This window comes from Neltuma alba, unplaced genomic scaffold (assembly GCF_004799145.2).
Source record: "Neltuma alba isolate B1F8T4 unplaced genomic scaffold, ASM479914v2 tig00005933_pilon, whole genome shotgun sequence".
Classification (NCBI taxonomy): domain Eukaryota; kingdom Viridiplantae; phylum Streptophyta; class Magnoliopsida; order Fabales; family Fabaceae; genus Neltuma; species Neltuma alba.
In genome coordinates this window covers 1-25,550 of record NW_021634282.1, presented here as the reverse complement: position 1 = coordinate 25,550, position 25,550 = coordinate 1, and the positions used below count along the sequence as shown (strand labels likewise).

At 37.0% G+C, this 25,550-nt stretch overlaps 4 protein-coding genes and 1 pseudogene across 5 annotated transcripts; 4 read left to right on the top strand and 1 right to left on the bottom strand.

Moving 5' to 3' along the window:
* Window positions 1-1,202: 1,202 nt before the first annotated feature.
* Window positions 1,203-3,624, top strand: LOC114749056 (28 kDa ribonucleoprotein, chloroplastic-like). Its single transcript, XM_028937523.1, has 4 exons — window positions 1,203-1,697; window positions 2,652-2,753; window positions 2,874-3,146; window positions 3,231-3,624. Exons 1-4 carry the CDS (start codon window positions 1,281-1,283, stop codon window positions 3,291-3,293), a joined length of 855 nt encoding a protein of 284 aa, XP_028793356.1. The 5' UTR covers window positions 1,203-1,280; the 3' UTR covers window positions 3,294-3,624.
* Window positions 3,625-5,808: 2,184 nt separating this feature from the next.
* LOC114749055 (putative G3BP-like protein) lies at window positions 5,809-9,612 on the top strand. 2 transcript variants are annotated; one of them, XM_028937521.1, is made up of 10 exons: window positions 5,809-5,859; window positions 5,958-6,071; window positions 6,173-6,307; window positions 6,776-7,061; window positions 7,419-7,684; window positions 7,802-7,991; window positions 8,203-8,324; window positions 8,414-8,479; window positions 8,702-8,780; window positions 9,058-9,612. In XM_028937521.1, exons 2-10 carry the CDS (start codon window positions 6,033-6,035, stop codon window positions 9,276-9,278), a joined length of 1,404 nt encoding a protein of 467 aa, XP_028793354.1. In that variant the 5' UTR covers window positions 5,809-5,859; window positions 5,958-6,032; the 3' UTR covers window positions 9,279-9,612. The 2 variants fall into 2 exon arrangements, with proteins under 2 accessions (XP_028793354.1, XP_028793355.1); XM_028937522.1 differs by having other exon boundaries at window positions 5,810-5,859; window positions 5,966-6,071.
* Window positions 9,613-9,662: 50 nt separating this feature from the next.
* Window positions 9,663-14,425, bottom strand: LOC114749064 (uncharacterized). The gene is made up of 6 exons (XM_028937533.1): window positions 13,928-14,425; window positions 13,172-13,344; window positions 12,853-12,943; window positions 12,519-12,752; window positions 10,330-10,502; window positions 9,663-10,043 (listed from the first exon to the last, which is right to left on the bottom strand). The coding sequence occupies exons 1-6, from the start codon at window positions 14,423-14,425 to the stop codon at window positions 9,974-9,976; spliced, it is 1,239 nt and encodes a 412-aa protein (XP_028793366.1). The 3' UTR covers window positions 9,663-9,973.
* Window positions 14,426-18,359: 3,934 nt separating this feature from the next.
* LOC114749063 (uncharacterized) lies at window positions 18,360-20,177 on the top strand. The gene has a single exon (XM_028937532.1). It carries the CDS (start codon window positions 18,360-18,362, stop codon window positions 20,175-20,177), a length of 1,818 nt encoding a protein of 605 aa, XP_028793365.1.
* A 3,410-nt stretch (window positions 20,178-23,587) lies between these two features.
* On the top strand, window positions 23,588-25,108 carry LOC114749059 (auxin-responsive protein IAA13-like; annotated as a pseudogene).
* Window positions 25,109-25,550: the final 442 nt, after the last annotated feature.

Genomic DNA, 25,550 nt, shown 5'->3' with positions numbered 1-25,550 from the left:
AATCTTTCAATTTTATCTTTATTTAATATGTATTATATCTTATATAAACAAAGTCAATAATAAATTAAAGGTGAAATTGTATATTTATACAAAAAAATTTTCTCAGTGTCCTTATAAATAAAATTAAAAAATATCTTTTTTTTGTCATATAAATAGGACCAGAGGAGTAATTACTGAAAAATCTCAGTGACAATATGAACAACTTGTAATGATAAGTTTCAGGATAATAAATGACAATTGCTTGTTTGTTATTAGGATTTATTGATAATTATTTTTATCTTGGAATCTTATTATAATCCACCCATTTAAATATAAATTCATAATAATTCAAATAATTAAACATCAGCAACCAAATCATGCAACTCATGAAATTGTGGCAGTGAGTCACACGAACTACTAATCTTGTTTGACTTTTATATCATTTGCTTATGATCTGTTGAACATCTCCAAGTTTCAACAATAAACTCATATGTACCGATCGGGGTTGGTCTAAGTGACAAGCGGTTTGGTACTGCTTAAACAAGGTCTCGAGTTCGAGTCTCAGTGTATGCAGAAATCTCCGTTAGGAGACTCACTCACCACAATCAGGTGCGCGACGCGGTTGGATCCAGATGTAGTCGAAGCAAAGTTCCGGTGAACTGGTGGGCAACCAAAAAAAAACAATAAACTCATATGTGAGTCCTATTTTTTTCCTTTTTTTTTGGCGATCGATCTGAGTTCGAATCACTAACTCCATCTGCAGATCATAAATTCCTAAGAAATGATGCGGTTGCTTATCTATTTTATTTCAAAATCATACCATGTCCGCTTCACATTTGATATATATATATAATTATATATATATTTTTACAAATTATTTAATTAATGATATAAATTGATCTTTTGCAGCAAAAAAATGTAATTAATGAATACATAAAATGATAGTTAAATTAAAATTAAAAGACTTATTTCAAAAAGAGATTGTAATCAGGTACAAGAAAATATAATTAATGAAAACATATGAATTGTCAACCTATGCGTTACAATATTAATTAAATTAATATGGCGTCATTTAAATTAAATACAGTTATCTTATGGCCGTCATTTAAATTAAATACAGTTATCTTATCCAGACATATTCTTCCAATTTCATTGGACACAATTTGCCCACGTCAGCCTGAGAAGCTTACACTATCCATACTTTTTCTCTCTCTCATGGAACTGAAAAAGCTGCCATCTTCCACAACAGCACCATCATCATCCGCCACCTTCACCTTCACCTTCACCTTTCGCCACCAACCATGGCAGCTTCTGCAGCGGCGGCTATAGGCTCCTCATTCTCTTCCTCCATCAACACTCTCAAGTGCCTTCGTTCATCCAAGAACTTGCCCTCTGAACCCCTTCTAAGAATTTCATCAAACCGCGTGTTAGCGTCGGTGTCACTATCGCACTTGGTGGAACCACTTTCCTTTGATACCAATGTCAACAAGTTGTGGGTTTCAAGGGTTTCGACACAAGAAGAGCTTGTAGTGGTTGATGAGATTGATGCTGGTTTAGTTGAAGAGAACAAGGAGGGAGAAGAGGAAGTGGTAGAGGAAGGAGAGGCTGAAGAAGGCTCTGTCAACACGAAGCTTTATTTTGGAAACTTGCCTTACAGTGTTGATAGTGCACAACTTGCAGCGATTATTCAGGATTATGGTAGCCCAGAACTCATTGAGGTATCTATTATGGATTTATTTGAACTAGAGATCGGTATACCAAGTGCGAGCTTCTTTTGATGGATTTTAGTACTTATTTGATGATGCTGTATTACTTTGATGAACATAGTTATTTGACGAATGGATGACAAAGCCGGAAACACAATGGAGTGTTATATGCAAAGGTCCTTATTAAAAGATCAGTGGCCTGCCCTTGTAATGAGAAAACAAATTTACAATTACATTCTTTATCCTATTGTATGTGGGTGTATTTCAGTAGGACAATAATGGGTAGATAACTTTATAAGTTATTCATTACAATGTGTAATTTGACATTCAGTTGTATTCTCCCATTAACTTAAACACATAGCTTCTGCAGTTCCCACAGACTGTGTCGTTTTTCGTTATATATGATAGGGTGATCATGAATTTTTAGTTGAAAGGAGGAGTTATCTTTCTAGCATAGCGTTCTTTTTCTTTGATGCCGTGGGCGTTTAATTTTGTCTTCTAACATCATTGCCTTCCAAGGCTGCAAAATTTAATGCATTAGCTTGAATGGATTCGTCCTTTGATGTTTTTCTTTAGAAGACAGGACTGAAGATTAATTAGCAAATATTGGCCATTATCATCCCTGAGACTCAGATGATTAACTTGTAAAACCTTCACACCCATCCAACTTCTAGCAGAACATACTAACTTACTTAGGCTTGCTAAAAGAATAAACTGACCATCAGAATGCTTTAAGAAGAATGGTCATAATTAGGAAATTAGTTGCTATAAATATTGTTTACTTGATCAAATAAAAACACAAATAAGGAAATTTTCTGCCATTGCTGGGTTTTATATTATCATTTTGATAGTTTTTTAACAGCATTATCATGATGGAATTTTCAAATGGGAGTCTAAAATCCTGCATTAGTGGCAATAATTTCTCAAACTTGCAAGTCTTTCTAATCCAACTTGAAAATCACATAGGTTCTTTACAACAGAGAGACTGGAAAAAGCAGAGGTTTTGCATTTGTTACAATGAGCAGTGTCGAAGATTGCAATGCAGTGATAGAAAACCTTGATGGAACTGTAAGTATATCTCAAACTCTCTAAACTCCTCTTTTGTCCAATGTTTCCACTTGTGCAATGTTCAGCTAGTTCTCCTTATTTAACCGTTCACTTACTAAATGTTGTGAATGAACATCTCAGGAATTCCTGGGTCGAAGCCTGCGAGTGAACTTCTCTGACAAACCTAAACCAAAACTGCCCTTGTATCCTGAAACTGAACACAAGCTTTTTGTTGGGAACTTGTCATGGTCTGTAACTTCTGAGAGTCTGACTCAAGCTTTCCAAGAATATGGACGTGTGGTTGGAGCTAGGGTCTTATATGATGGGGAAACAGGAAGATCCCGTGGTTATGGCTTTGTTTGCTATTCAACCAGATCAGAAATGGAAGCCGCCCTTTCATCCATGAATGGAGTGGTAATCTTCAACTCTTGTAGATCGAGTAAAAAGGTGATTGTGATTTTGCTTACTGATTGATTGCTTATGACTTGTGTGCTTCAGGAACTGGAAGGACGGGAAATGCGTGTAAGCTTGGCTGAAGGGAAACGATCACAAAGTCAATAGAAATTGAATGAGGCTCTAAGATTTTTACAAATAGTGCCTAAGAAATTAGGAAAGGAGGCCTTTAGCCCTGTACACCAATCATGATCCATTTGCTTCAGTTGGCTGAGGAATTCCTTTTGCATCTCTTGCTGTCTAAACATTATTTCCGCCCAACTCGAAGATAGATTGTTAATATTCTGTGCAACATCTCTTGCTAATGCCAACACTGATTACGTTTTGATTCCATGTGGGTTCATATAAAGTCGTGCATACTGAATCACATATTCAGAACACAATGTACAATCTGTCTTGAATATCTGAGTTTCCGAGGAAGGTGTGAAGTTAACTCCAATATACTGCAGAATATCTGTAAATGGGTCAGACTCAGACAAGGTGAGGTATTTGCCTATTTCAATTTTTTTAATCCATTCTACTTTTATGGAAGATCCTCTTAAAAAGATATCAATGATGATTGAAGGGGTTGGTTGTCAATGCTGTATTCATTACGTGCGATTAGATTTTGTTACAATCTAGGTCATAACTTCATTGATTTATGCGCATATTCAATAATGATCATTATTGATATGAAAATACTCCCTCCGTTCCTTATTATAAGAGACATTTGATACTTATAGCATGTTCCTAAATATAAGAGACATTTAAAAGTTGTCTCTACTTTTTTGTGTTGATTTCTTATTTTACCCATATTTATTGTCTCCAACTCACACTCTCTCTCCTTCCACTTCTCTTTCTTTTAGAATTTACTATTGTTCTCTTTCATGCTCTCTCTCCTTATTAATGAGGGCATTTTTGGAAAAAAAATTATACTTTTTACACATTAATTGTTCTTAACTAATTTTAACTGTTTTTTTTATCAACGTAATTCGGTTATTCGTCTCTTATAATAAGGAACGGAAGGAGTAATATAAAACAATGTACAGTGAAAGATAAAAGGTTAGAAGGTTGGGGGGGGGGGGAGAAGACCAGCTAATGTTGAAGAGGGTATTCTAATTCTGGCCATTTATTCCTGCTGGGTGGGTGCGCGTAGTGTGTTGAGTATATAATGTGCTTGTCAAAAGACAAAAAGCTTTGGTTTAATGAATAAACGCTTAAAACATGTTTTAATAATAATTAATTTTTAAATAACGACATATTTTTGTGAAAATATCTGTTTGCGATTTTCTAATTTTCACAGTCTTTTTTTGTCATTTCTCCATTTAGTTTTGTAGCAATTGAAATTACAATGTTAAATTTTAGCTGAGCATCAGTTATAGTTAAGGACAACTAGCTGTCTCCACAACAATTATTAGTCAGCCTCCATACTACTTTGGGCGTCTCTGCAGATTTTTTTTTATTTTAAAAAAAGTCAACGCTAGTCTCAATTAAAAGACAATAATAAATTATAATAAACTTAAAATATATTACTTGCTATAAATTTGAAACAAAACTATGTTTGAAGTCCATAATTTTAAATGCTTAATTTTTTTTAATTCTTCCTCAGTAAAAAACCCTATGATTTTAGAATTACAAGTAATTTGTTTCTCATATAAAGTTAACATTAAGAGAATATTTGGTATATGCAAGAAAAAAACACTTTTAAAGAATATTTTTACATAAATAGAGATAAAATTTCTTTCATATATTTACTTCATATATTGTAAAATTATTTTTAAAATTATAGTGTGGTTTTTATCCAAACATCCCCTAAGTATCAATGTGAGGAACTATTTTTTCATTATGCTATAAAATTTACAAAGGTGACATTAGTTATAAATTATAATCTATGCAAATCACTTCAAATTTAGCATAAAAGCATGAAACGTATTGTAATTTCTGCTAATACCATGTGGAATGTAATCTCTTCGGACTTATTTTTTGCTTTTTTTTAAACAGAAAACTAATAGATTTTTTTAAATCTCATAACTAAAAATGTCAATGACGTGTTGGAAACTCCCATAATTTCTACTGCCAATATTGTCAATCATTGGGAGACTGAGACTCCTTCCATTCTTTCTTCGTCAAAGAAGATTCCTTTCAGTTAAATTAACGTCAACAATTTAACTTCAGGTTGCAAAATGAAATAATGGAAATTCTAAAGTATTTCTGCAGATAATAATTTTTGTATTATTATTCTAAATCACATGTAGAATTTTAATTTAAAAACATAAATTAAGAATTTTTAGGAACATATTAATGATTTTTAAAGTAAAAATGATTCTTACATTTCAAAAAAAAATGTTAAGATCTAAATCAGAGTGTCCTTTTATTAATATTTCTAATAAAGATAAATTGAATGAAACAGATAAAATTAACAATTGTAATTTTCTCCACTTTATTTATAAATACCTATGTCTTTTCTCTCTTTTTCAAAGCACTTTTAATAATTTATTTTTATTTTATTAGAATTTAGATTTAGATTTGATTTGAGAGATTGCGGGGGAGTGGGCGAGAGGTTGTGGGCGACGGCTAAGAAAGAGCAAAAGGCTGAGCTGCTACTTCCAGCATCTGCACAAAAGGGCCAACCCGTGGAGAGGATCTTTCATTCCAAATCTCTTTCTCAGTCTCTCTCCCTCTCTCTCCTCAAAAGGTACCTTCTCCCCTCTGTCTCTCTTCTCTCTTTCTCTTAGATCTCTCTGTAATTCTTGTTTGCGAACTTACCAAGATTTTGCTTGTGGTGCTGCCTAGATCTCCAGGGGCATATAGGATCTGTGGCTTTGCTGGGGGCGTCTCCTTTCTAGGGTTTAAGAGTTTCTATTCACCATGGCCTCGCCTTATCCCTTTCCCCTCACTGCTGCTCAGGTTTCTTCTATTCTGCCTCTTACCGCCTGCTTCTCTGTGTTTTGGCTTTCGGCTTTTTTCTCATCCGTCTCTAATGGGTTTGCCTGGGGCGAGTGTTTCAGGTTGGGACGTACTTTGTTGGGCAGTACTACCAGGTTCTTCAGAATCAGCCAGAGTATGTGCATCAGTTTTACTCTGATGCCAGCACCATGCTTCGTATAGACGGCAACAACAGGGAGACGGCTACCGCAATGCTAGTAATTCTCGTCTCCTTTGTTTTCTCTCTGTAGAAGTGGTTAACTAATTGCATTCGGGATTGTTTCTTACGTCCCCTTCGGATTATATTGTATTTTGTCATCTCCTGGTACCATTACTCACGGTGCCTTTAAAAATGATGGAAATATATGTCTTAGATTTCTATTTGGTGGATAGTTGCTGTCTGGGATGTGTAATTTGTCATACTCAAACCATAGTACTGATTCCCGGATTTTTGGAGGTGTTTTGAAGATAATAGGGCCCTGCATTGAGAATTGTATTTTTAACTCTCAGCACATTTAGAGGTCTTGTTTAGCTAGCGGCTGCTAGTTTATTCCTTGCATGTTAATAGGTCCTTCCTTATTTGTTAAATGATTCCAAGCTTTGTAAAATTTCCCTTCAATTTTTCATGTGTGATTAGTGAATCACTTATTTTCCCCCCAGAATTAAAGAAATTTCTCTGTGGGCAGCAAATCCATGCACTTGTTATGTCACTCAGATATGCTGGAGTTGAAATCAAGTCAGCTCATTCTCTGGAGTCTTGGAGTGGTGGTGTTATTGTGATGGTCTCTGGATGTGTGCAAATTAAAGAATACAATCAGAGAAGGAAGTTTATGCAGACATTTTTCCTTGCACCCCAAGAGAAAGGGTTTTTTGTGCTCAATGATATATTTCACTTTGTTGAAGAGGATCCAATTCCCCACCACCAAGCAGTCTTGTTAGCCCAAAGCAATCTTGATTCAATTAATAAACCAGGTAGATTTCATTTTAGCCTCAATGTCCCCCCCCTTAAATTTATTTGATTCATTTAATGCAAAATTAAATTGGAAAAGAGGAGAAGAAACTATACAAGTTTCTGGTCTTTATAATTAATTTCTTGGAGGCAATGTTTTTGTTTGTGGTGTTGTATCGTTTTGCCAATAGTTGCTCCCTTTTTCATTTGTGTCTAGTGTTTACATATTTTTAGTCAGAAACCCAAAGTTAAGTGACTTGAGTCGAATGTATTTATTAACAATAATCCTTTCATAGGGCAAGCAACCAATTTGACTGATCTTGGAATGACAGTTACTTGAAATTATTCTCCTTACTAATTGAGATCTATGAATTTTCCAGTGTCCAGTTACCTGCTGGGTACAGATATCCAGTCAAGGGAATTTGTTTCTACTAATGAGGTCAAAGAAAATGGTGTAGTTGACAATTATGGATATTCAGAGCAAAGAATGCAGCATATCTCTGATTCTGAACATATTAGGGAGGATAATCCTGCTGAAGAGTCAAATGGCTCGCTTCAAGCTGCAGTGAATGTGGTGCAAGACCATGTGCCTGCTTCTGCTGAGGAACCTGCTGAGGAGCCCCAAAAGCATACTTACGCCTCCATTGTATGCCCCTTACTTAATGTTAAGTTAATTTTCAAATGTTTTTTTTTTTTTTGCCCCCTATGGATACAGACATACAGTTTTGATTTGGGGGCCTGACAATTGGACTGTTGTTGGAAGTTGCGGGTTGCTAGAGGACAATCTACTCCGCCAATGCCTTCCCAACCTTCCCATGACAAAAATGTGTCCTCAGAGTGGGATCATATTCCTCAGACTAGTAGTCAGCAAGCAACAGCATCAGCAAACACATTTGAAAGGCCTGAGACTGATGCAGTTGCAGCAGAGGAGGTTCCTGCAACAGAGGATGAAGGTTACTCCGCAGTACTTGTTTGAACACATTAAGTAGCGAGTTTATATTTTTCGTTTTTTTCAGTCATATTAGTTGTTGGTTTTGAGATACATTTTCGTGGTCCATGCCTCATTCTTCTGCGTGCAAATAAGTTTTTATGAGGAAGCCGTTTTTTATGTAGTTTTCATCTTATACTTGGCCTGGATTTTGATTTGATTTGGAATCCTGTCAGGTGAAATCAAATCTGTTTATGTGAGAAACTTGTCTCCTGCTGTTTCTACTTCTGAAATTGAGGAGGAATTTAAAAAGTTTGGTCCAATCAGGCCTGATGGTGTTGTCATCAGAAGTCGCAAAGTCTGGTCTTTGCATCTCTTGAAACTTTCTTCCCTTTTTTTTAATGGTTTATGTATGCGTCAATTTCTAAAGTTTTCATTTAATTTCAGGATGTTGGAGTTTGTTACGCATTTGTTGAATTCATGGATATGAATGGGGTTCACAATGCAGTCAAGGTTTGGGTTTGTTTTTGCGTCTTGAATTTGAGATTTCCGCTGCTTAAGAGTTGGCATAATCCTGTTTAAACATATTAGTTGCAACAGAACTCATGAAATTTTGGTACTGCATTTTTGAACTAATGAGCTGCTTCTGATCTTTGTTATTACTTACAAACTATATTGTCCCTTGTGCATGTTTACTGGATTTCTTTTCCCGATCCTCATGTTTTATGTTTGCAGGCGGGCTCTGCACAGATAGCTGGAAGGCAGGTATACATTGAAGAGCGAAGACCGAACAGTTACATTCCTTCACGAGGAAGTAAGTCTTTCTTTTACTATTGTTGCAACTAAATTCTGCTGCATGACTAGTCTTGACTCTTGAGAGCACCTTAGGTTTGTCGTAGACCCATGTTCAAATCTTGTCAGTCTCACCATTTGGCATCCCCTCTGTGTACTGTTGCAACAATTTAAATGAGATATCAGATAAATCTGAATCTGGATTCATCTTTATGCTTGATGTGGTTTGGGTGTTTGGTATGCTATATTTGAGTGACGCCTTTTCTCTGTCTTGTTTACTTCTACTGTATTATCAACAGGGAGGGGTAGAGGCAGGGGTGGCTATCAATCAGAAGCACCAAGAGGGCGTTATGGTTCAAGGAGCTTTGGCAGGGGAAACGGCCAAGATGGAAGTGATCGGGATTATAACAAACCATCGAGGGGTAATGGTTTCTATCGACCCAGCTCTCGACAAGAGAGAGGATATTCAGGGCATCAAGTAGCAAGAAATGGACAGAATCTGGGAGATTTAGCTTCATAAGATTCTTTGCTGAGGAAATTCAAATTTTGGGTCCAGCAGATATTTCAGTTCTATATAGTCGATTTTATTGAGGAAGCAAACAAATAGTCATATTTTTTAAAGTCTACCTAAGGAAGGTGTTGTAGGACTATGGATTACATCTCTCTTTTTTCCATAGCGATTTTGGTCAAGGGGCTCCTGGTTTTAATTATTTCCTCGAGAATTTGATGTTAAGTCTGCAGTCTGAAACATGAGAATTGTGTCTACCCTAATGAAACCTCATGTCATCTGAATCAAGTGTATTTGTAATCACTTATTTCTCAAATGGATTTGATGGAAACATTTCAATACATTATCTTCCAGTCCGATCTTCCCCATTTTCTCCTTGACCCGACTTACGGGTTTCATGTAAACATTATGGTTACATTGACCGTCGCGCAAACTCAGCGCATGACGTGTTGAGAAGGGTAGTGCAAAAAGATAATTAAGTTCATGTGTTGAATAGTGTTTATGATTTTATTTATTTAATAGGCTGGAAATTATTATTATTTTTCTAAAAACTATCAAAGTTGATGTGAAGAACAGCTAACATGTACACATTGAGATGGTAGAAACAAGAATTGAGAATTCAGCTGACATCTGTAGAAGCACTAAATTTCTGTCGAGTATTGGCATGTGCCAAGGTGATCTCGTGTAAGAGGCACTTCAACGAGTCTCTACTCTGAAATTTCAGCCTCCACATCTTCTGTTTCCCATAGGAAGCAAGCATATGCCGCCAGAACATTGCTGACAAACACAGAAACCGGAAAAGAATGATTTTCATCCTAAATTAATAATGCACAGATTTGAGGTAGTCGAGGTTTGGCTTTTATTACTTTCGTAATTCAGAATTCCCCCAAAACATTATGTTCACTGAAAACCAGCTATAGAGCATTCGACAATTCTTTGACGACAGGATGAACACTGAATTCACATGAATGTGTAAAGCTGAAATTATCTTCCCCGTATTCCAGAATCCAAGATAAAACAGGCGTGTGAGATAAAACTTATATTTTGTATCTCGGAATTTTACCTGTCCTCAGGAGTAGCTTTAACTGCTTGCTCAAAATATGATAACGCTTTTCTCCAGTCATGATGAAGTTGCCACTCTAGTTTTGCATATTCCGATATCATTTCACCATCACCAGGATTAACTAGGATTGCACGCGAGTAGCATTTTTCTGCCGCCTGAAGGTCTTTCTTGGACTGTACATTGAAGGTGGAAAAGAGAGTTTAGAAAATGGAAGAAAAATGAACTTTGCAGGCTTCAAATTTATGCGTACAATTTGTAAGGAAAAGGCATAGATGAGTTAACTATCAACCCCTGTTCTTGCCATCTATCCATGGGTTTATGAGGGCGTTTCAGTGACGCATGTATTGTGGTTCCCTCTCTACCCTTAAGACAAGTAATAACCAATAACAATTTAATTGTTAGGCAGAGTCTCGTTACATATATGTCCTACTCACATGATCTGACAAGCCCGTATTTATGATAAAGACAATTACCACCTGTACGATAGTCCAGATTCTTTCATGTTTACGAGAACCTTCATACAAGAGACAGAGTGATGCAGTGGACATGCTCAGCGGAACCCACCTGTGTGGGGCTCCACACTATGTGTGTGGCTCCACACTATGTGTGTCTGTGTCTTTACTTTTTCCTTTTTGCCTGAGCATGACAAAACCTGGGCTCCATGATGCACGGAGGCAGTCCAAACCTTTGAAATTTTGTTCCATAGCTAGAGAATTTCAACTATCATAGTTTTTGCCTCTTTCGTTGTTTGTCTTCTGAAAACATATTTCCCAAAAACTGGAAAAATAAAGTTCACGTTTTATAATGCCATAAATGAGTGTCTAGGATGAGCATTTACCACTTCCATTATAGAACATTATATCCCTCTACCCATTCCCGCACCCCAAAACTCCCAAAAGAAAAGCCGCAAGGGAAAAAAGAACCCTTAATGTTTTGATCCAGTCATCAAAATTCAGAAGCATGCGTCCATTCTACGCTTCCGGCTAGCATTAATCCCTTCAGAAACATCAATTGTTTCATATCTTCTTGGGGGCGTTTAACATGATTGTTCAAGGCTTGATGATTATCAAAGTTTTACTTAATATGCATATCTCACCTGAATCAGAAACTGGGCATAAATTTTCAGAAAGTAGGAGTCGTTAGGATTTTCATCAATCATCTTTTTATAGTAGTCCTCAACACTGCCATCTTTTCCACAGTTAGCCAGAGTAAGATCCACTGCATCATCGTCAATTTTGTCACCTTTGACAATTATGATATGTTGTTCCAGCTCTTCCTTCTGCATTCAATTGCAAAGATTAAGATATAAATAATCCATGTGTCTCATTCGAAATACATGATGAAGACTAGAAAGGAAGCGGGCCAGGGGTGGCAGGGGGAGCAAAGCAGCACCTCCTCACTGTTATTTTGTTGTTTTCCAATTTCTTCCTCATCATCTTCAATGTCCCAGAGAAAACTAGCATATGCTGCTAGAACATCGCTGAAAAGAATGCCACTTGCGTATTGTTATACTGTAAACATGCAAAGCTGACAATTATACATTTTTTATCTGAAGCAGCCAAATTCTGAAGGCAACATTGTGGTAACAACGCATTCCAGCCCAGAAGCAATTGGATTAATAAATTATTTTTGGGGCAAATAACACACCATAAATACTATATTTATTTTCGGAAGGAAGATAATAGTAGCAGAATGCTTACCTATCTAGTGGAGAAGCTTGAGCTGCGCCTTCAAAATAGGTCAATGCTTCATCCTTGTCTTGATGTAGCTCCCACAGCAGCTGAGCATACTGCATCAAGAATTTACCATCACCAGGATCTGCTAGTGTGGGGCGAGAAAGGCACTCTCCAGCCCCATAAAGGTCTCCCTTTGACTGCCAGTAAATATAGAAAACAAAATCAGTATCTGAGAAAAATATTAACATAAGAAATATTATACTTCATAAAGACAGACAACAGAGAAATTCCGGACTTATAGCAATTTGTCTAGGCAATGCATCATTCCAGACATTGCCTAAAATAAAACCAATTTTTTCTATACAAACAAGACAGAAAGTTCAATATCTCCGGTGATTTTTGAAGTTACGCTGGCTTGTGAACAAAGGTGACTGAGTCCAGGTCAAAAAAAATAATAATAATAAAGGTGACTGAGTCCAAAAGGACATGAATAGCAAAACATACATATCTCACCTGAATCAGAAACTGGGCATAACTCTTCAGAAACAAAGGGTTGGAAGGATTTTCATCAATCATCTTCCTGAAGTAGTCCTTAATATCAGCACCCTTGCCATAGTTGGACGCTGTAAAATCTGCTGCATCAATCTCTTGTCTTGCTGCAGGGTTCAGGGAAAGGCCAGCCGGTTGATCATCTTGTTTTGGGGGACTGACAAATTTACTATTTTGTTCATTGTTCTCATTCTGCACCTAATCACAAGCTATAATAATTAAAGAAACACATATGAACCATCAAAGAAATGCAATGTTCCCTAACAAGAAAAACGAGAGGAGAAAGAGAAAGGAGCACCTTGCTGTTAGTATCATGTTTTCCATCATCATCATCGTCTTCTTCTTCTTCTATTTCCCAGAGGAAACTGGCATATGCTGCAAGAACCTGGCTGAAAGAAATACAAAATGTGTACTGTTATCTCTAAGACATGTCAGGCTCAGAATCCAGAACGTTTTAAGTGAATCATCCTACTTCTGCTGCTTACGATGAGTTTGAAGAAAATATTCCATTCCGTAAGTTGTCCGATGATTAGACAATTGCAATTATTCAATTCCAATTCAATTTCCAGGCTACACATTTTTTAAATGGAGTTAGGTGAGTGTGTCAGAACTCTCACCTATCTGGAGGGGGAGCTTGAGCTGCACGTTCAAAATACTCTAATGCTCTTTGTTTGTCACGATGGAGATCCCAGACCAGCCTAGCATACTGCACTAAGATTTCACCATTGTTAGGATCTGCCAGAGTAGCACGTAGAAAATACTCCTCAGCTCCGCGAAGGTCTCCCTTAGACTGCCAGTATAATTTAGAAAATAAAGATCAGCATCCGAGACAAAAATAACAAGATGTAATGTCATGCCTGTTTAATGAAACTAATGGAGCCATGAAAGAAGAAAAAGGAAATATTTAGATGACTTGGCAACTATTTCTGACACCTTTCTTAGTTTTTTTCCCTCCCCGAATGGACACCTTTATTAGTTTTTGGATAGACGGATAGTCCTGGTGGTTGTGATGTTGTTTCCTAAGTAGTATTTTGATACAGGACATTACGCAGATTCGTTCTGCCCTAGATTATCTCTTATAAGGATTATTAAGAGAGTCAATAATCCTCACGTAAAAAAGCTTGTTACCGACTGAACGGTACCCTGAAAAAACCAGAGCAGAAACAGGCTAGTCAACCAACTGAATAATTAGCAACAGAAGAAGACAAGGGAACTATTGGTATAGGGCTTGATGGACCTGCGCAAATGTTTTTAAATTTACCGCCATGCTACAACTCAACTTTACCTTACATTTCCTTTCAAAAATGATGTATACCTCAGGAAACAGCGAAACCATTAGAGAAGAAAAACCAGCAATTGAAAATGGGGCTCACCTGTAAAATCTGAGCATAATTTCTCAAAATCAAAGGGTGGCAGGGATACTCATCAATCATCCTCTTATAATGCTCCTCAACATCGCCACTTCCATCCAAGTTTGGCAGACATAAATCATCAATAGGAAAGCTATCAAACCCAAATCCAGTTCCATCAACCCCAAGGCCAGCGGCTAAATACATCGGGGGACTAGCCGGTTCAACTTCCTCCTCAACCCCCGATTTCCGACTCCCACTCAACTCATCCTTCTCACTCTCCTCTTCCTCCTCAATCAAGTCCATCTCCTTCTTACCGAAGCTAAACTCACCGCTATCCAAGGCTCCTATCATCTGCCCAATAGTAATGGTTCTCAGTAAAACCTCTTCCGTATCGTTAGTTCCATCTCCGAACCCTTCGCTGGAGCTGTATATGTCAAATGACGGAGCTGTGCGCAGGGTTAATCGCTGATCAAGCGAATCACCCTCTGCCGGGGATTCGGAGCTGGGTAATTCATCCATGGAGCAATAAGAACTCTATGCCAGGCTCTGTCAAGCGTATTGTGATGTTGATTAGGAAGTGAGAACTGAGGAATCTGAAATCTGACGGAATGGAATTCCCTTCTCTTCTATCAAGTTGAAGCTCGCGACATAATGTCAGCGGAGGAAGAATCATATGGCGCTTCAAACGGTTGCATGAGAGATTGACCAATCACCAATCTGAATCTAATAATACTACTATTATTTTTTCAGTGAATAATTATCAATAAATTAATAAATATCCCCGGGTGAAGCTCCGTACATTTTGCTTGACTAGATCCCATCCAGGGGTTCAGATATTCTTTCTTAGGCCACCAATCGATTTGTTTATTTACATGATAAAACTAAACTTATTAATATTTTTATAATTAATTAAAGTTAATTATTTCTTGTAAAATCTCAAATTTATTCTTAATAAAAATTATTAATTAGAACAGAAGATTTTAGTTAATTAACTAGGAATATTATATAAAATAAAGTAGTATTCATTTCACAGAATATACATATATGGATTACGGAGTCCATATAAGTTTTCAGACATGATATATCGTAAATGTTTCCCTCTCTTTTTTTTTTTAATGAAAATACGAGTGGCATGGATTACCAATTTTATTATAAAATAAATCAAATTTTGTTATGGATTTTACATTTGATATATGAATTTGTCAAACTTCGGGTGTGTTTGGATGAAACCAAACCGTGGTTTAAAAAAATGATTCTGGAGAATAGATTCTGGGAAGAATAGATGTCATGAAAAAGTGATTTTGAGAAGTGAGAGTGTTTGGATAGTTATTATCAGAAGCACTTTTTATATATACAAATTACTAAAAAAAAGACATAAGTTAATATGATAATTACAGAAAAAATAGATTTTATGATATATTTTAATTTGAAGGAATAAAATTGTTAATAATATATTTTTTATTAACATAATTAATAATAAGATAATATGATTAATAAATAATTAATATGTATATATATTTTTAAAATATAAGATTAAATATGTTTATAAAAAAATATGTTATAAAAAAATAACAAGATTCATATCCTATAAGCTCTCACACTCTCTCTTTTTTCTCTAAAAGCAAAAAATTTCTGCTTTTTTCCAAAACCATAGTTTTGGTCCAAAACCACGGTTTGCCCAAAACCAGTGGGTGTTTGGGTGACTTATCACCCAAACCATAGTTTGGGGTGTCATCCAAACGGAGCCTTCGTCAGGGATGCGTGAATGCGACAATTTTATTCAGAGCAGGTGAGGTAATATTTTCGGACTGAAAGATAACGAATGAGAATGATACATTTTGGTATTAAAAGATAAATAGTTAGAGATTTAAAAACGGTACTAGCTTCAGTTTGGGCAACCAAAAAAAAAGGGGGGGGGGGGGGAGATAAAAGTCTTGCTTATCCGGAACAGAAAGGTGAAAAGGGTGGACGCAACGAGAAGTCCATGATTCCATCAAAGTTTAAACTGAATCTTCGCAATTCACATGCACGAAATAAAAGCAAGATCCGATGCAGACTTGAGAGACATTTGATGGAAAATAGGCATAGGCTTAGGCTTTAACAGCCGCCCGGGAAGATAACGTACGTGATCGGCGATGAACCAACCTAAGCATCTGTAAAAGTCAAGCGATTGTAGAGATGACAAATAGTAGTAATTAAATTTGGAAACTAATTAATTAATCAGACTTCTTGACTATCTATCTACTACCTCCGGTCTTAATTATAAAAGCTAGTTGACTATTTTGAGAAAATTAAAGAAATAAGTGAAGTTAATTATTTATAATAAATAAGTGTTGTATTTTCTAAAATATCCTTACTAATTAAGTTTATTGGTTATAACTATCATCATTAGAGAAACTATCTTGAAAAAGAATGCCTAAATATAATGGACAAATTATATCAGAGTTTTATAATTAGGATCAAAATAAAAATCAAATAAGGTCTTATATTAAAGATCGGAAGTAGTATATATATATATATATGGGTGTGGAGTTGAGGAAAATCATGCATTGACGTTAGTTGAATAATAATGTGATCACAAATTAATTTCTTGTGGTGCAAGAAGCCACGGGTTCCTTGCCGGCTGATGAGACCATTGGGCGTTTTGTTTTGACATTGACGCGCAGCAATGCAACCTGAAGATATACATTAGGAAACAATGCACTGATTTCTTTCCCCCTCTTTTCATTTGACTGTGATGTACTACTACTTCCGATCTTTAATATAAGAATTAGTTTGGCTTTTAATTTGATTTTAAATATGAGACTCTAATTTATTTTGTCTCTCATAGTTATTCATTTTTTTTCAAGATAGTCTTTATAGTAATAGTACTTCTAGCTAATACACTTGATTAACATAGTATTTTAGGAAAAACAATACCTATTTATTACAAATACTAAAATTAACTAATTTTATTAATATACTCAAATTAATGAATTAGCTTTTATATTAAGGATCAGAAGTAGTGTATTATTATCACTAGGGATCTTAATTGCCTTCCTCCATTGATTTGAACGTGATTTAGTCTTTTTAATTTCCTTTCATTGTCAAACCTGCGGGCAGCACTTATTAAGGTGGTAAAAGCAACATCATACATAGGGTTAAGATGCATCAAGCATTTCGAAGTATTTTCTCGGATATATCTAGCATTCTAAAATATTTTATGGTGCATCTAGCACCCTGAAATATTTTTTTAGATGCATTCAGCACTGTGAAGTATTTTTTGTGTGCATCTAATACCTCAAAATACTACCTCTTGTCTTTAATATAAGAGCTGGTTGACTAATTTGAATAGATTAGAAACTTAGTTAAATTTGTTATTTGTAATAAATAGGTATTATTTTTATTAAAATATTATTACTAATTAAGTATATTGGCTAGAACTATTATTATTATGAGGACTATCTTGAAAAAATAAATAAATATAAAAGACAAAGTGAACTGTGGTCTTATATTTAAAATCAAAATAAAAGTTAAACGATTTTTATATTAAGGATTGGAGGTATTGTTCTTTGACGCACCCAGAAAATTTTTTTTGTTGCATCCAGAACCAAAGCAAAAAATTAGATACTTTAGGGTACTGGACACCCATAAAAAAAAATTTAAGGTGTTGGACGTACCACAAAATATTTTGAAATGCTGGATGCTCCTGAAAAAAGACTTTAGAATGTTATATGCACTTTAATGCTCATGAATATCGTAAACCGAAACTGATGTTATATATATATATATATATATATATATCGTACACAATTCACTCAACTAACATGCGTTTCATTAGACGTACGTACGTGCATGGGTCTTTCAAGTTTGAATAATATTCATGCATGCATAAATCAGCTCGTTGTAACTTCTTTCTGGAGAGAAGCAGGGACAAAGTCTGTCAAAAGAAATCAAAGAAAGAACACACTAAGTTGTATTCTACAGCCTAGCGTGAACCCGATCCTTGCCCAATAAAGCCATGTGCGAGTGCGAGGCTAGTTGGGATTCTATTAAAGGAAAAACCACCACCATCTGGCCAAACGAACTCTCACATACACACCAAATCATCAAATGAGCAGCAAATTAATATAAAAAGTAAAACCCCCACACGCTCACCGAAAACAACGCTGCCAATTAACGTTCCTAAATCAACCACTGATTAACTTCCTTTGATTTCCTATATTCTTTGGTACAAATTAATTTCACTCTGCAAATTCCTTAATGCTTTGGCTTCCTTATTCTCCCCTCTCGCCACACCTTAATGTCACGCCCTTCCTCGTCGTCCTCCTCTTGGACGACGAGCGGGATCCATTGAAATCACCTCCCTCATTCCCCTCTTCGCCGGTTCTTCACGTGCGTGATTAATCCATAATCCCCAGATTAATCACTGTTCATCGAAGATCATATCCTGTTGCTCCTTATTTATATCATCATGTCTCGTATTCCGACTCCTTTCCAGCTCTTGGAACTCAATGTCATATCCGCGCAGGACCTGTCTCCGGTGTCTCGGGCCATGCGAACCTATGCGGTTGCATGGATCCACCCGGATCGGAAGCTCTCCACTCGGGTCGACACGCACGGCCACAAGAACCCGACTTGGAATGACAAGTTTGTCTTCCGGGTCGATGAGGACTTCTTGTACGCCGACACCTCAGCCGTCATGATCGACATCTACGCTCTCCATTGGTTCAAAGACATCCACGTGGGATCCGTTCGTGTCCTCATCGCTAACCTTATCCCCTTCCCGCGCAGCAACAATCCCTCCTCGGGGATGCGGTTCGGGGCGCTCCAAGTCCGAAGGCCGTCGGGTCGTCCCCAGGGGATTTTGAACATTGGTGTGGCGGTGCTTGACAGCTCCATGCGGAGCATGCCTCTGTACACCCACAATCCCTCAGCCGTTGGATACCGCCATTTGATGGGCGAGAAAGATGCTTATGAGCATCATAATCATATGAGCCCTCGACACGCTTCCAAGCCGGAGCTCCGGCGAACCAAGAGCGACACCAGCTCTATGATCAGCGCTCGACAGCAAAGGCCCAGGGGCACAAGGGGGAAAGCATCTTCGGTGTTGTCATCTTCAGATGCCACTTCTAGGAAAAGCGGCAAGAAAAAGAGCCGCTCACGGTCTAGGGCTAGCTCCAAAGTTAGCGGCTCCGACGTCAGCGAAGGAGGTGGCAAAATTGGAAAACCGACCTCTGTTCTCAGCGAGCCTGGGGCTGGATTCCAATGGAGGGCTAAGTTTGAGGGGCCAGATTCTATGCTCAGCGGCTCCGACCTAGATGAGAAGCCGATCAGGGTTAAATCCCCCAGTCCGAATCGCAATGCCAAGGATTCTGATGTCATCGATCACAAGAACCAGAAATTGCAAACGCCAGAATCGTCGACGACAGACTCAGAAACGACCACCGACACTCATGATACTACTGATAACTTCAATGCCGCCTTTGAAAACCAAAGACTCTCTCAGAAAACCAACAATGTGTATGAAGTCAAGCCATCGCCGAAACCGCAGTTTCGGAATTCTCCGGGTCCGAAGCTCCTCCAAACGCCACCAGTCGGCTTCGGAGGTACACATAAGAACACGCCAATGCATCCCACAGCGGGTTACGGAGGTTCGCATAAGAATACGCCAATGCATCCCACAGCGGGTTACGGAGGTTCGCACAAGAATACGCCCATGCATCAAGCGGTAGGTTACGGAGGTTCGCACAAGAACACGCCCTTGCATCAAGAGGCAGGTTACGGAGGTTCGCATAAGGCCACGCCAAAGGGAACTCCATTGCATTCGATCGGGAAGTTCAATCCGGCTTTAGAGTACGCAACCCCGAGAAGATCCAATTTAGGAGGCATCGCTCCTCGTATTATAACAGAATCGGAGCTCGGACCGTCACCGTCAGAGGTGGCGGCAGCATTGGCAAAAAACCCGAAGATCGACGAGGGTGAAAGTTCCACGGTGGGTGGGTGGAGCCTCGACGAGAGTGTGGAGGGATTACAATCGAAGCTGGATAGGTGGAGGACGGAGCTTCCACCGGTGTACGATCGGGGCGAGCTCTCGAGCTACCCAGCGTCGACCAGGAGCAAAAAATCCATGCATAACCGAAGGCACACAGACGGAGGGAATGGTTTGTTCTCGTGCTTCAGCAACATCTGTGGCTGTCAATGCACTATCGTTTGTGGTGGTGACAATTCAAGGAAGAAAACCACCGGCCACCGGCGGACTCCATCCGCAGGCGACACGAGTTTCCTCTGATGGGTTCGACCCGACCCGCTAGTGAAGGCCATGATCAGGACGGACGTGGAAGGTAGGAGTAATTAATGGTTAAGGAGGTGCTAAATGCCACGTGCGGGGCGCGCATTTTGTTATAACTGAAGAATTTTCATGCAAAATGCTTTCGATGCTAAGGACAAGGAGAGGGGTTGACGAGGATGGGTTAGGGCTTATGCCTAATTCTAATTCTTTGTTTTTGGTAATTTTTTTTAAAAAAATGGAATTTGTTGTTTCTTCTTGCTTTTGCATAAATTGGAAAAGCAGGAGAAAAAGGGGGAAATTAAGAAAATTATAACCGCATTTATATACGGGGTTGATTGATTGTCAAATATATTTATTCAATTATTATCTTATTTATGATGTATATTTGTATTGATAGTTTTGATCGAGGATCACATTAGAGGCTTTTTGTTGTTTTGAATCTTTTTTTTCTCCCATCTTTAATTTGTGCTCACCAATATTTATTACTGTTTTGCATATAACTTTGCTAGATCTTATCGAGAAAAATATATAACTTTGTTATTAGATAAAGTAAATACAACTATTGTAACAAGGAAAAAATGTAAAATTATACTCCTTTGGTCTTAAATATAACACCTTTTTTGTGGTGTAAATTACACCACAAAAGAGATCTTATATTTAGAACCGGAAGAATATATGATTTGTAACGTTTATTACTAATATTCAGTATTTTTCAAGCTTACAATTTTCAATTATAGATAGTCTCCTCAACAATAAATTCTAATAAGCACATCAAACATGTATCGAGCTTCTTAATAGTACAAGCACTACTTGAATAAACAATGGACTACTAAAAATTCAAAAAAAAATTTATGAAAATAAATAATCACATTATATAAAGAGCCACGCATCCTCAATTAATCCATATATAACGTTCAAATGTCACCCCCTTGGGCAGCAAATATATCCTAAATAGTTGTATATACTCATAATATAACCTTTTATCTAATATATTACTCTTCGAGTTCTAAATATAAGACTTTTTTTGTAATGTAAATTACATTATAAAAATAGGTTTATATTTATGATAGGAGGAATAATATTTTTTTAGACCGTATATACTGCTATTAATTGTATTTTATGTATGCTTTGGAAGAAAACATGGTGCTATATATGGATATGTGCATTGATTGATGTTAGTCAACGCCTACCGGAAGAAACTGAACTGCAATAAAATCCAACAAGATCTCCATGAAACGTGAAACAAAGATACATGATTAACACACAAATCACTTGTTTTAATGAATCATGTTCTTTTCCATAACTTTGGGCCAGGGTTTTTGAAAGCTTTGTTCGGCAAAATGACATGTTGGTTTTTTAACTTTTAGATCCCATAATATCTGATCAAAAGATCTTCACCAACTAGGTAGTAAAAGTTATCCATGAAGGGTCAAATTTAAAACAACTACTATATCTATTACACCTAATAAAATTATATCGGAAAGCTTCTCCGTGGCCAAATTAAAACTTGAAATGAAAAAACAAATCCCACAAAGCTAGCTTGAAGGTTAAATCAAAAGGATAGATCTCATGTGGTATATAAAAAATATAGGCTTTTTAATTTGAGAAGAGGAGCACTAATAGTGGTTCCTAGCTGCGGTAGATGAAGATGCTTTTGCTTTTATGCTGGTAATTAATTAATTGCGTTGAAAGGCAGGGTTTCAATATTGTGGGGTCCAAAAGGGGAATTAATGAAATGTTTAGTAATGATAAATACAACATATTTTAAGGAATAATTATGGGGGAAGGTTTTTTTGTTGTTTTCTCACTCCACAGTTGGCAAAGGCATATAAGGATATATATTATCTTTTGGTCCCAACTTTGTAAAACAAAAGGCTTGTGTGGCCATTTGTCCTGTAAATACAAGACAGAGAGCCTAAGAAAGAAGAAAAATTAAAAAAGATTTTTTTAAAAAAGGTGGGCATTGAGAACCCAAACCAGAATCATATTCTTTTTCTTGCTTGTGCTGCTAAAGACACCATTCCTTCTCACTTTAACCCCCTTTGCTTTTTCATGCTAATCCTGTATCAGACACCTAATCATCCCCTTTTTCTTAACATTAACCACCATAATTAGTTTCTTCTTCATCAGCTGACACATAAACATAGACATGCTAAAAAATTACCCAGATCATAAAAATTGTGTTGAGTGTGTTTTAGAGATCAAGATTATTACTAGCTAAACATCATAAAAAATTATTCCGAGAAGTTTAAAAAGTTACAATTATTTAATCAATAGTTATAAATATTCAACTTTGTGTGTGAATATATATATATATATATATATTTTTTGGCCAGAGCTACTCTTTTTAGTGCTTTAACTATATTTGAATTCAATCCAATAATATCATATACTAAAAATCATTCAAATTTTTAAAAAAGGTTTAATTTCTTAACAATAATTAGTATGCATACAATTTTATATATGCTACAGTTGGGGGTTCCATCGTCTGTATCATAAAAGAAGTCACTACAATAGTTAAAGAGCAAAAGTTAAGTATAAGTAATTCAGGCAATGTAGAGCATTATTAAGGATTAAGAATTGAGCAGTTCACTTCCTGTTATGCGGTGAACAATTATGGGGTTGGTAACTTTAAGCAGCTGAATTAAGCAAATCGTACAAATATGATTAACTATCATACTAATCCATACACACACCTAAAAAGTTCGTTTTTGCAATCAACACCAAAAGTAACTCCCTCGTACTATTCCTAATTAGTTACCATCACCACGTATCATGTTCCTTGTCTCTGTATTCCATTCCACATCTCATCACCTTCTTCTCTTCCTTTTTCTTTACTTTGATCACATATATACCATCTACTCTATCCTCCACCTGCCCCGTAAACTTCACTAATGCTCTTTTTCCCCCAACAAATTAAATTCTTGGCAAACAGGTCATATATTTGAAAAATTGGGATTGCATATAGAAGTTGATAATCATGGGAAGACTTTAACCTATTCTGTCTTGATCATGATAATATTTGTTGTCTTTTAACAAATCTGGGGTGTTGTTTGCACTACTTAATATAGAATAATATGTACAACTTGTGAAATTATTAGAAAATTAGATTAGACTAGGCTAGACTACCCTTGACTTAATTAAAAAATATGCTATTCTCGAAAGATATAAATTATGCGAAGGCAAAAGGAGAGAAAATGAGAAGTGGTATGCGCACTAAGAAGACATATGGGTCCCATATCATCACTAACTCCACCCCCTCCAACAGCATCCTTTTCCCCTACTTTCGTGCTTCTTTTCTTTCTCGTCCTTCAATACCATTTTGTCTTCCACACCTTGTTCCTCCCGTTCCCAAGCGACTCGCAAAGTTCTGCCCTTTTTACCACCCTCTTTCTCATCCCCATCCTCCTTCCCTCACAAACCCATCTTTCATTTCCTCTATCTCTCTAGCTTTCGATCTTCAATCCTTCTTCCATGACTCTGGTTTTACTAGGTGGTGGTGGCGGTGGCAATGGTGGCTCTTCCGGGCTACCCCAAATGAGCCTGCTGTGTCAAATGCTAAGTTTCTAGGCCAAGAATGTTCATCCTCGTACAAAGGCGAGGCTGAACTTGAACTGGGTTTGGGTCTGAGCCTTGGTGGTCGAGGTGGTGCTGCTGCTGCTGGGAAGGCCAAGCCTTCTTCTGCGCATGGGGTGAGTGTGGTCGTATTTTGACTGCTAAAGACTTCCCTTCTGGGGTCTCTCATGGACCTGCTGTTGCTGCTTCTCGTTTCTCAGACAGAGTCAGTACTGTGGGTGGTTCTGTTTCTGGCACTAAGAGAGCTGCTGACTCTGTCTCTCATGACGCTGGATCTCCTACTGCTGGCAGGTGAGATGATTCATGGAGACCTTTGTGTTTAGCTTAAAATTTATTGTTTGTATAATGGAGCAAAGTATGTTTTGGTCGTGTCAGATCAGTTGAATAATATTTTTCATTTTTTTTCCCGGGTCCTGTTTTATCTCTCTGTTATTGCCATTATTCCCATAAGATGCTGTTTTTGTTTCTGAAATCAATGCTTAAACTTGTTTCTCAATCAAGTTAACTGTTGTTTGACCGTTTTGGAGTCAGTTATGGTCTTCTTGTGTTGTTGTCGAAACAGAGCTTGTTTTATCTTTATTGCAGCTGATTAGTATACTTGTATTTATTGCCTCAACTCCGAATATATACTTTGATTATTTGTTTTATTTTTCATTTTTGGTCGTTAACCGTAAGACATAGTAATGAAGATTTGCCACTGTTTTGAAGCTTGACGATATGTAAAGAACTGGCAAAAAAATACTAGGTTCTTCAAGTGAAGACATAAATTTCACTTATTTCAGTCCGATTTTTTCTTGAACAAATAAGAACAAGATGGATAAAAATACTTTATTTTTTCCTAGTTTTTTGTAAATCCTCGTATTTTGTGCGTATTTTGCCTCTTTAATCACACACATATATTCATTTATTCCTCTTTTATGTTCAACTTTGTTATTTCTCTCCTTATGTTGCTCTACTACTTATGCTTATGTATACATCTACTATAGATAGCTTTTAGAGATCAAACTATGATCTGCTCTCACTTGTGCTCTTGACTATTATGGAAGCAGTCAAGTTGTTGGGTGGCCACCCATCAGGGCATATGATGACAGCTTGATTAACCAAGCAAAAGCTCAAAGGGCTGAAGAAGATAATCCAGCAGCGATAAGAGTAATCCAGATGATGTTTCAGTTGCTAAAAATGGCACCGTCACCAATACTGAAAAAAACCATCTTGGATTTGTGAAGGTGAATATGGATGGAATTCGCATTGGCAGAAAGGTAGACTTGAATTCTCATTCAAGCTATGAGACTTTAGCTCAGACACTGGAAGAAATGTTTTTCAGGCCTGCTAATCAGCTGGTTAGTTCTCTTTAGTACTTTCCAGACTTACTGCAGCTTGGATAACAATTTAATTCTATGTTTGGCTCAGTGAATTTCATCATAATAGATAATAATCTAAATTTTAGTCTGTTATGCACATAAAGGGACTCATATTTTGTTCCTTATTGCACTTGTCATGTCCATTTAAACTCCATGGTGTATGAACAAGCAGTTAAGTGTATGAGATTATTGATTCCTTTATGACCATGTGGCTTTTTCTGCGTGCTGCAGGTAGCGAGAAAGACCCTGGACTGAAAGCCTCTAAGCTTTTGGACGAAACGTCTGAATTTGTGCTGACATATGAAGATAAAGAGGGTGATTGGATGCTTGTGGGAGATGTTCCCTGGAGGTATGCAACTTCAATTCATTATGACATAATTATACTATGAGAGAATAAGGAAGTGAAAACACACGAGGAAACGGAGCCATAGCCAGC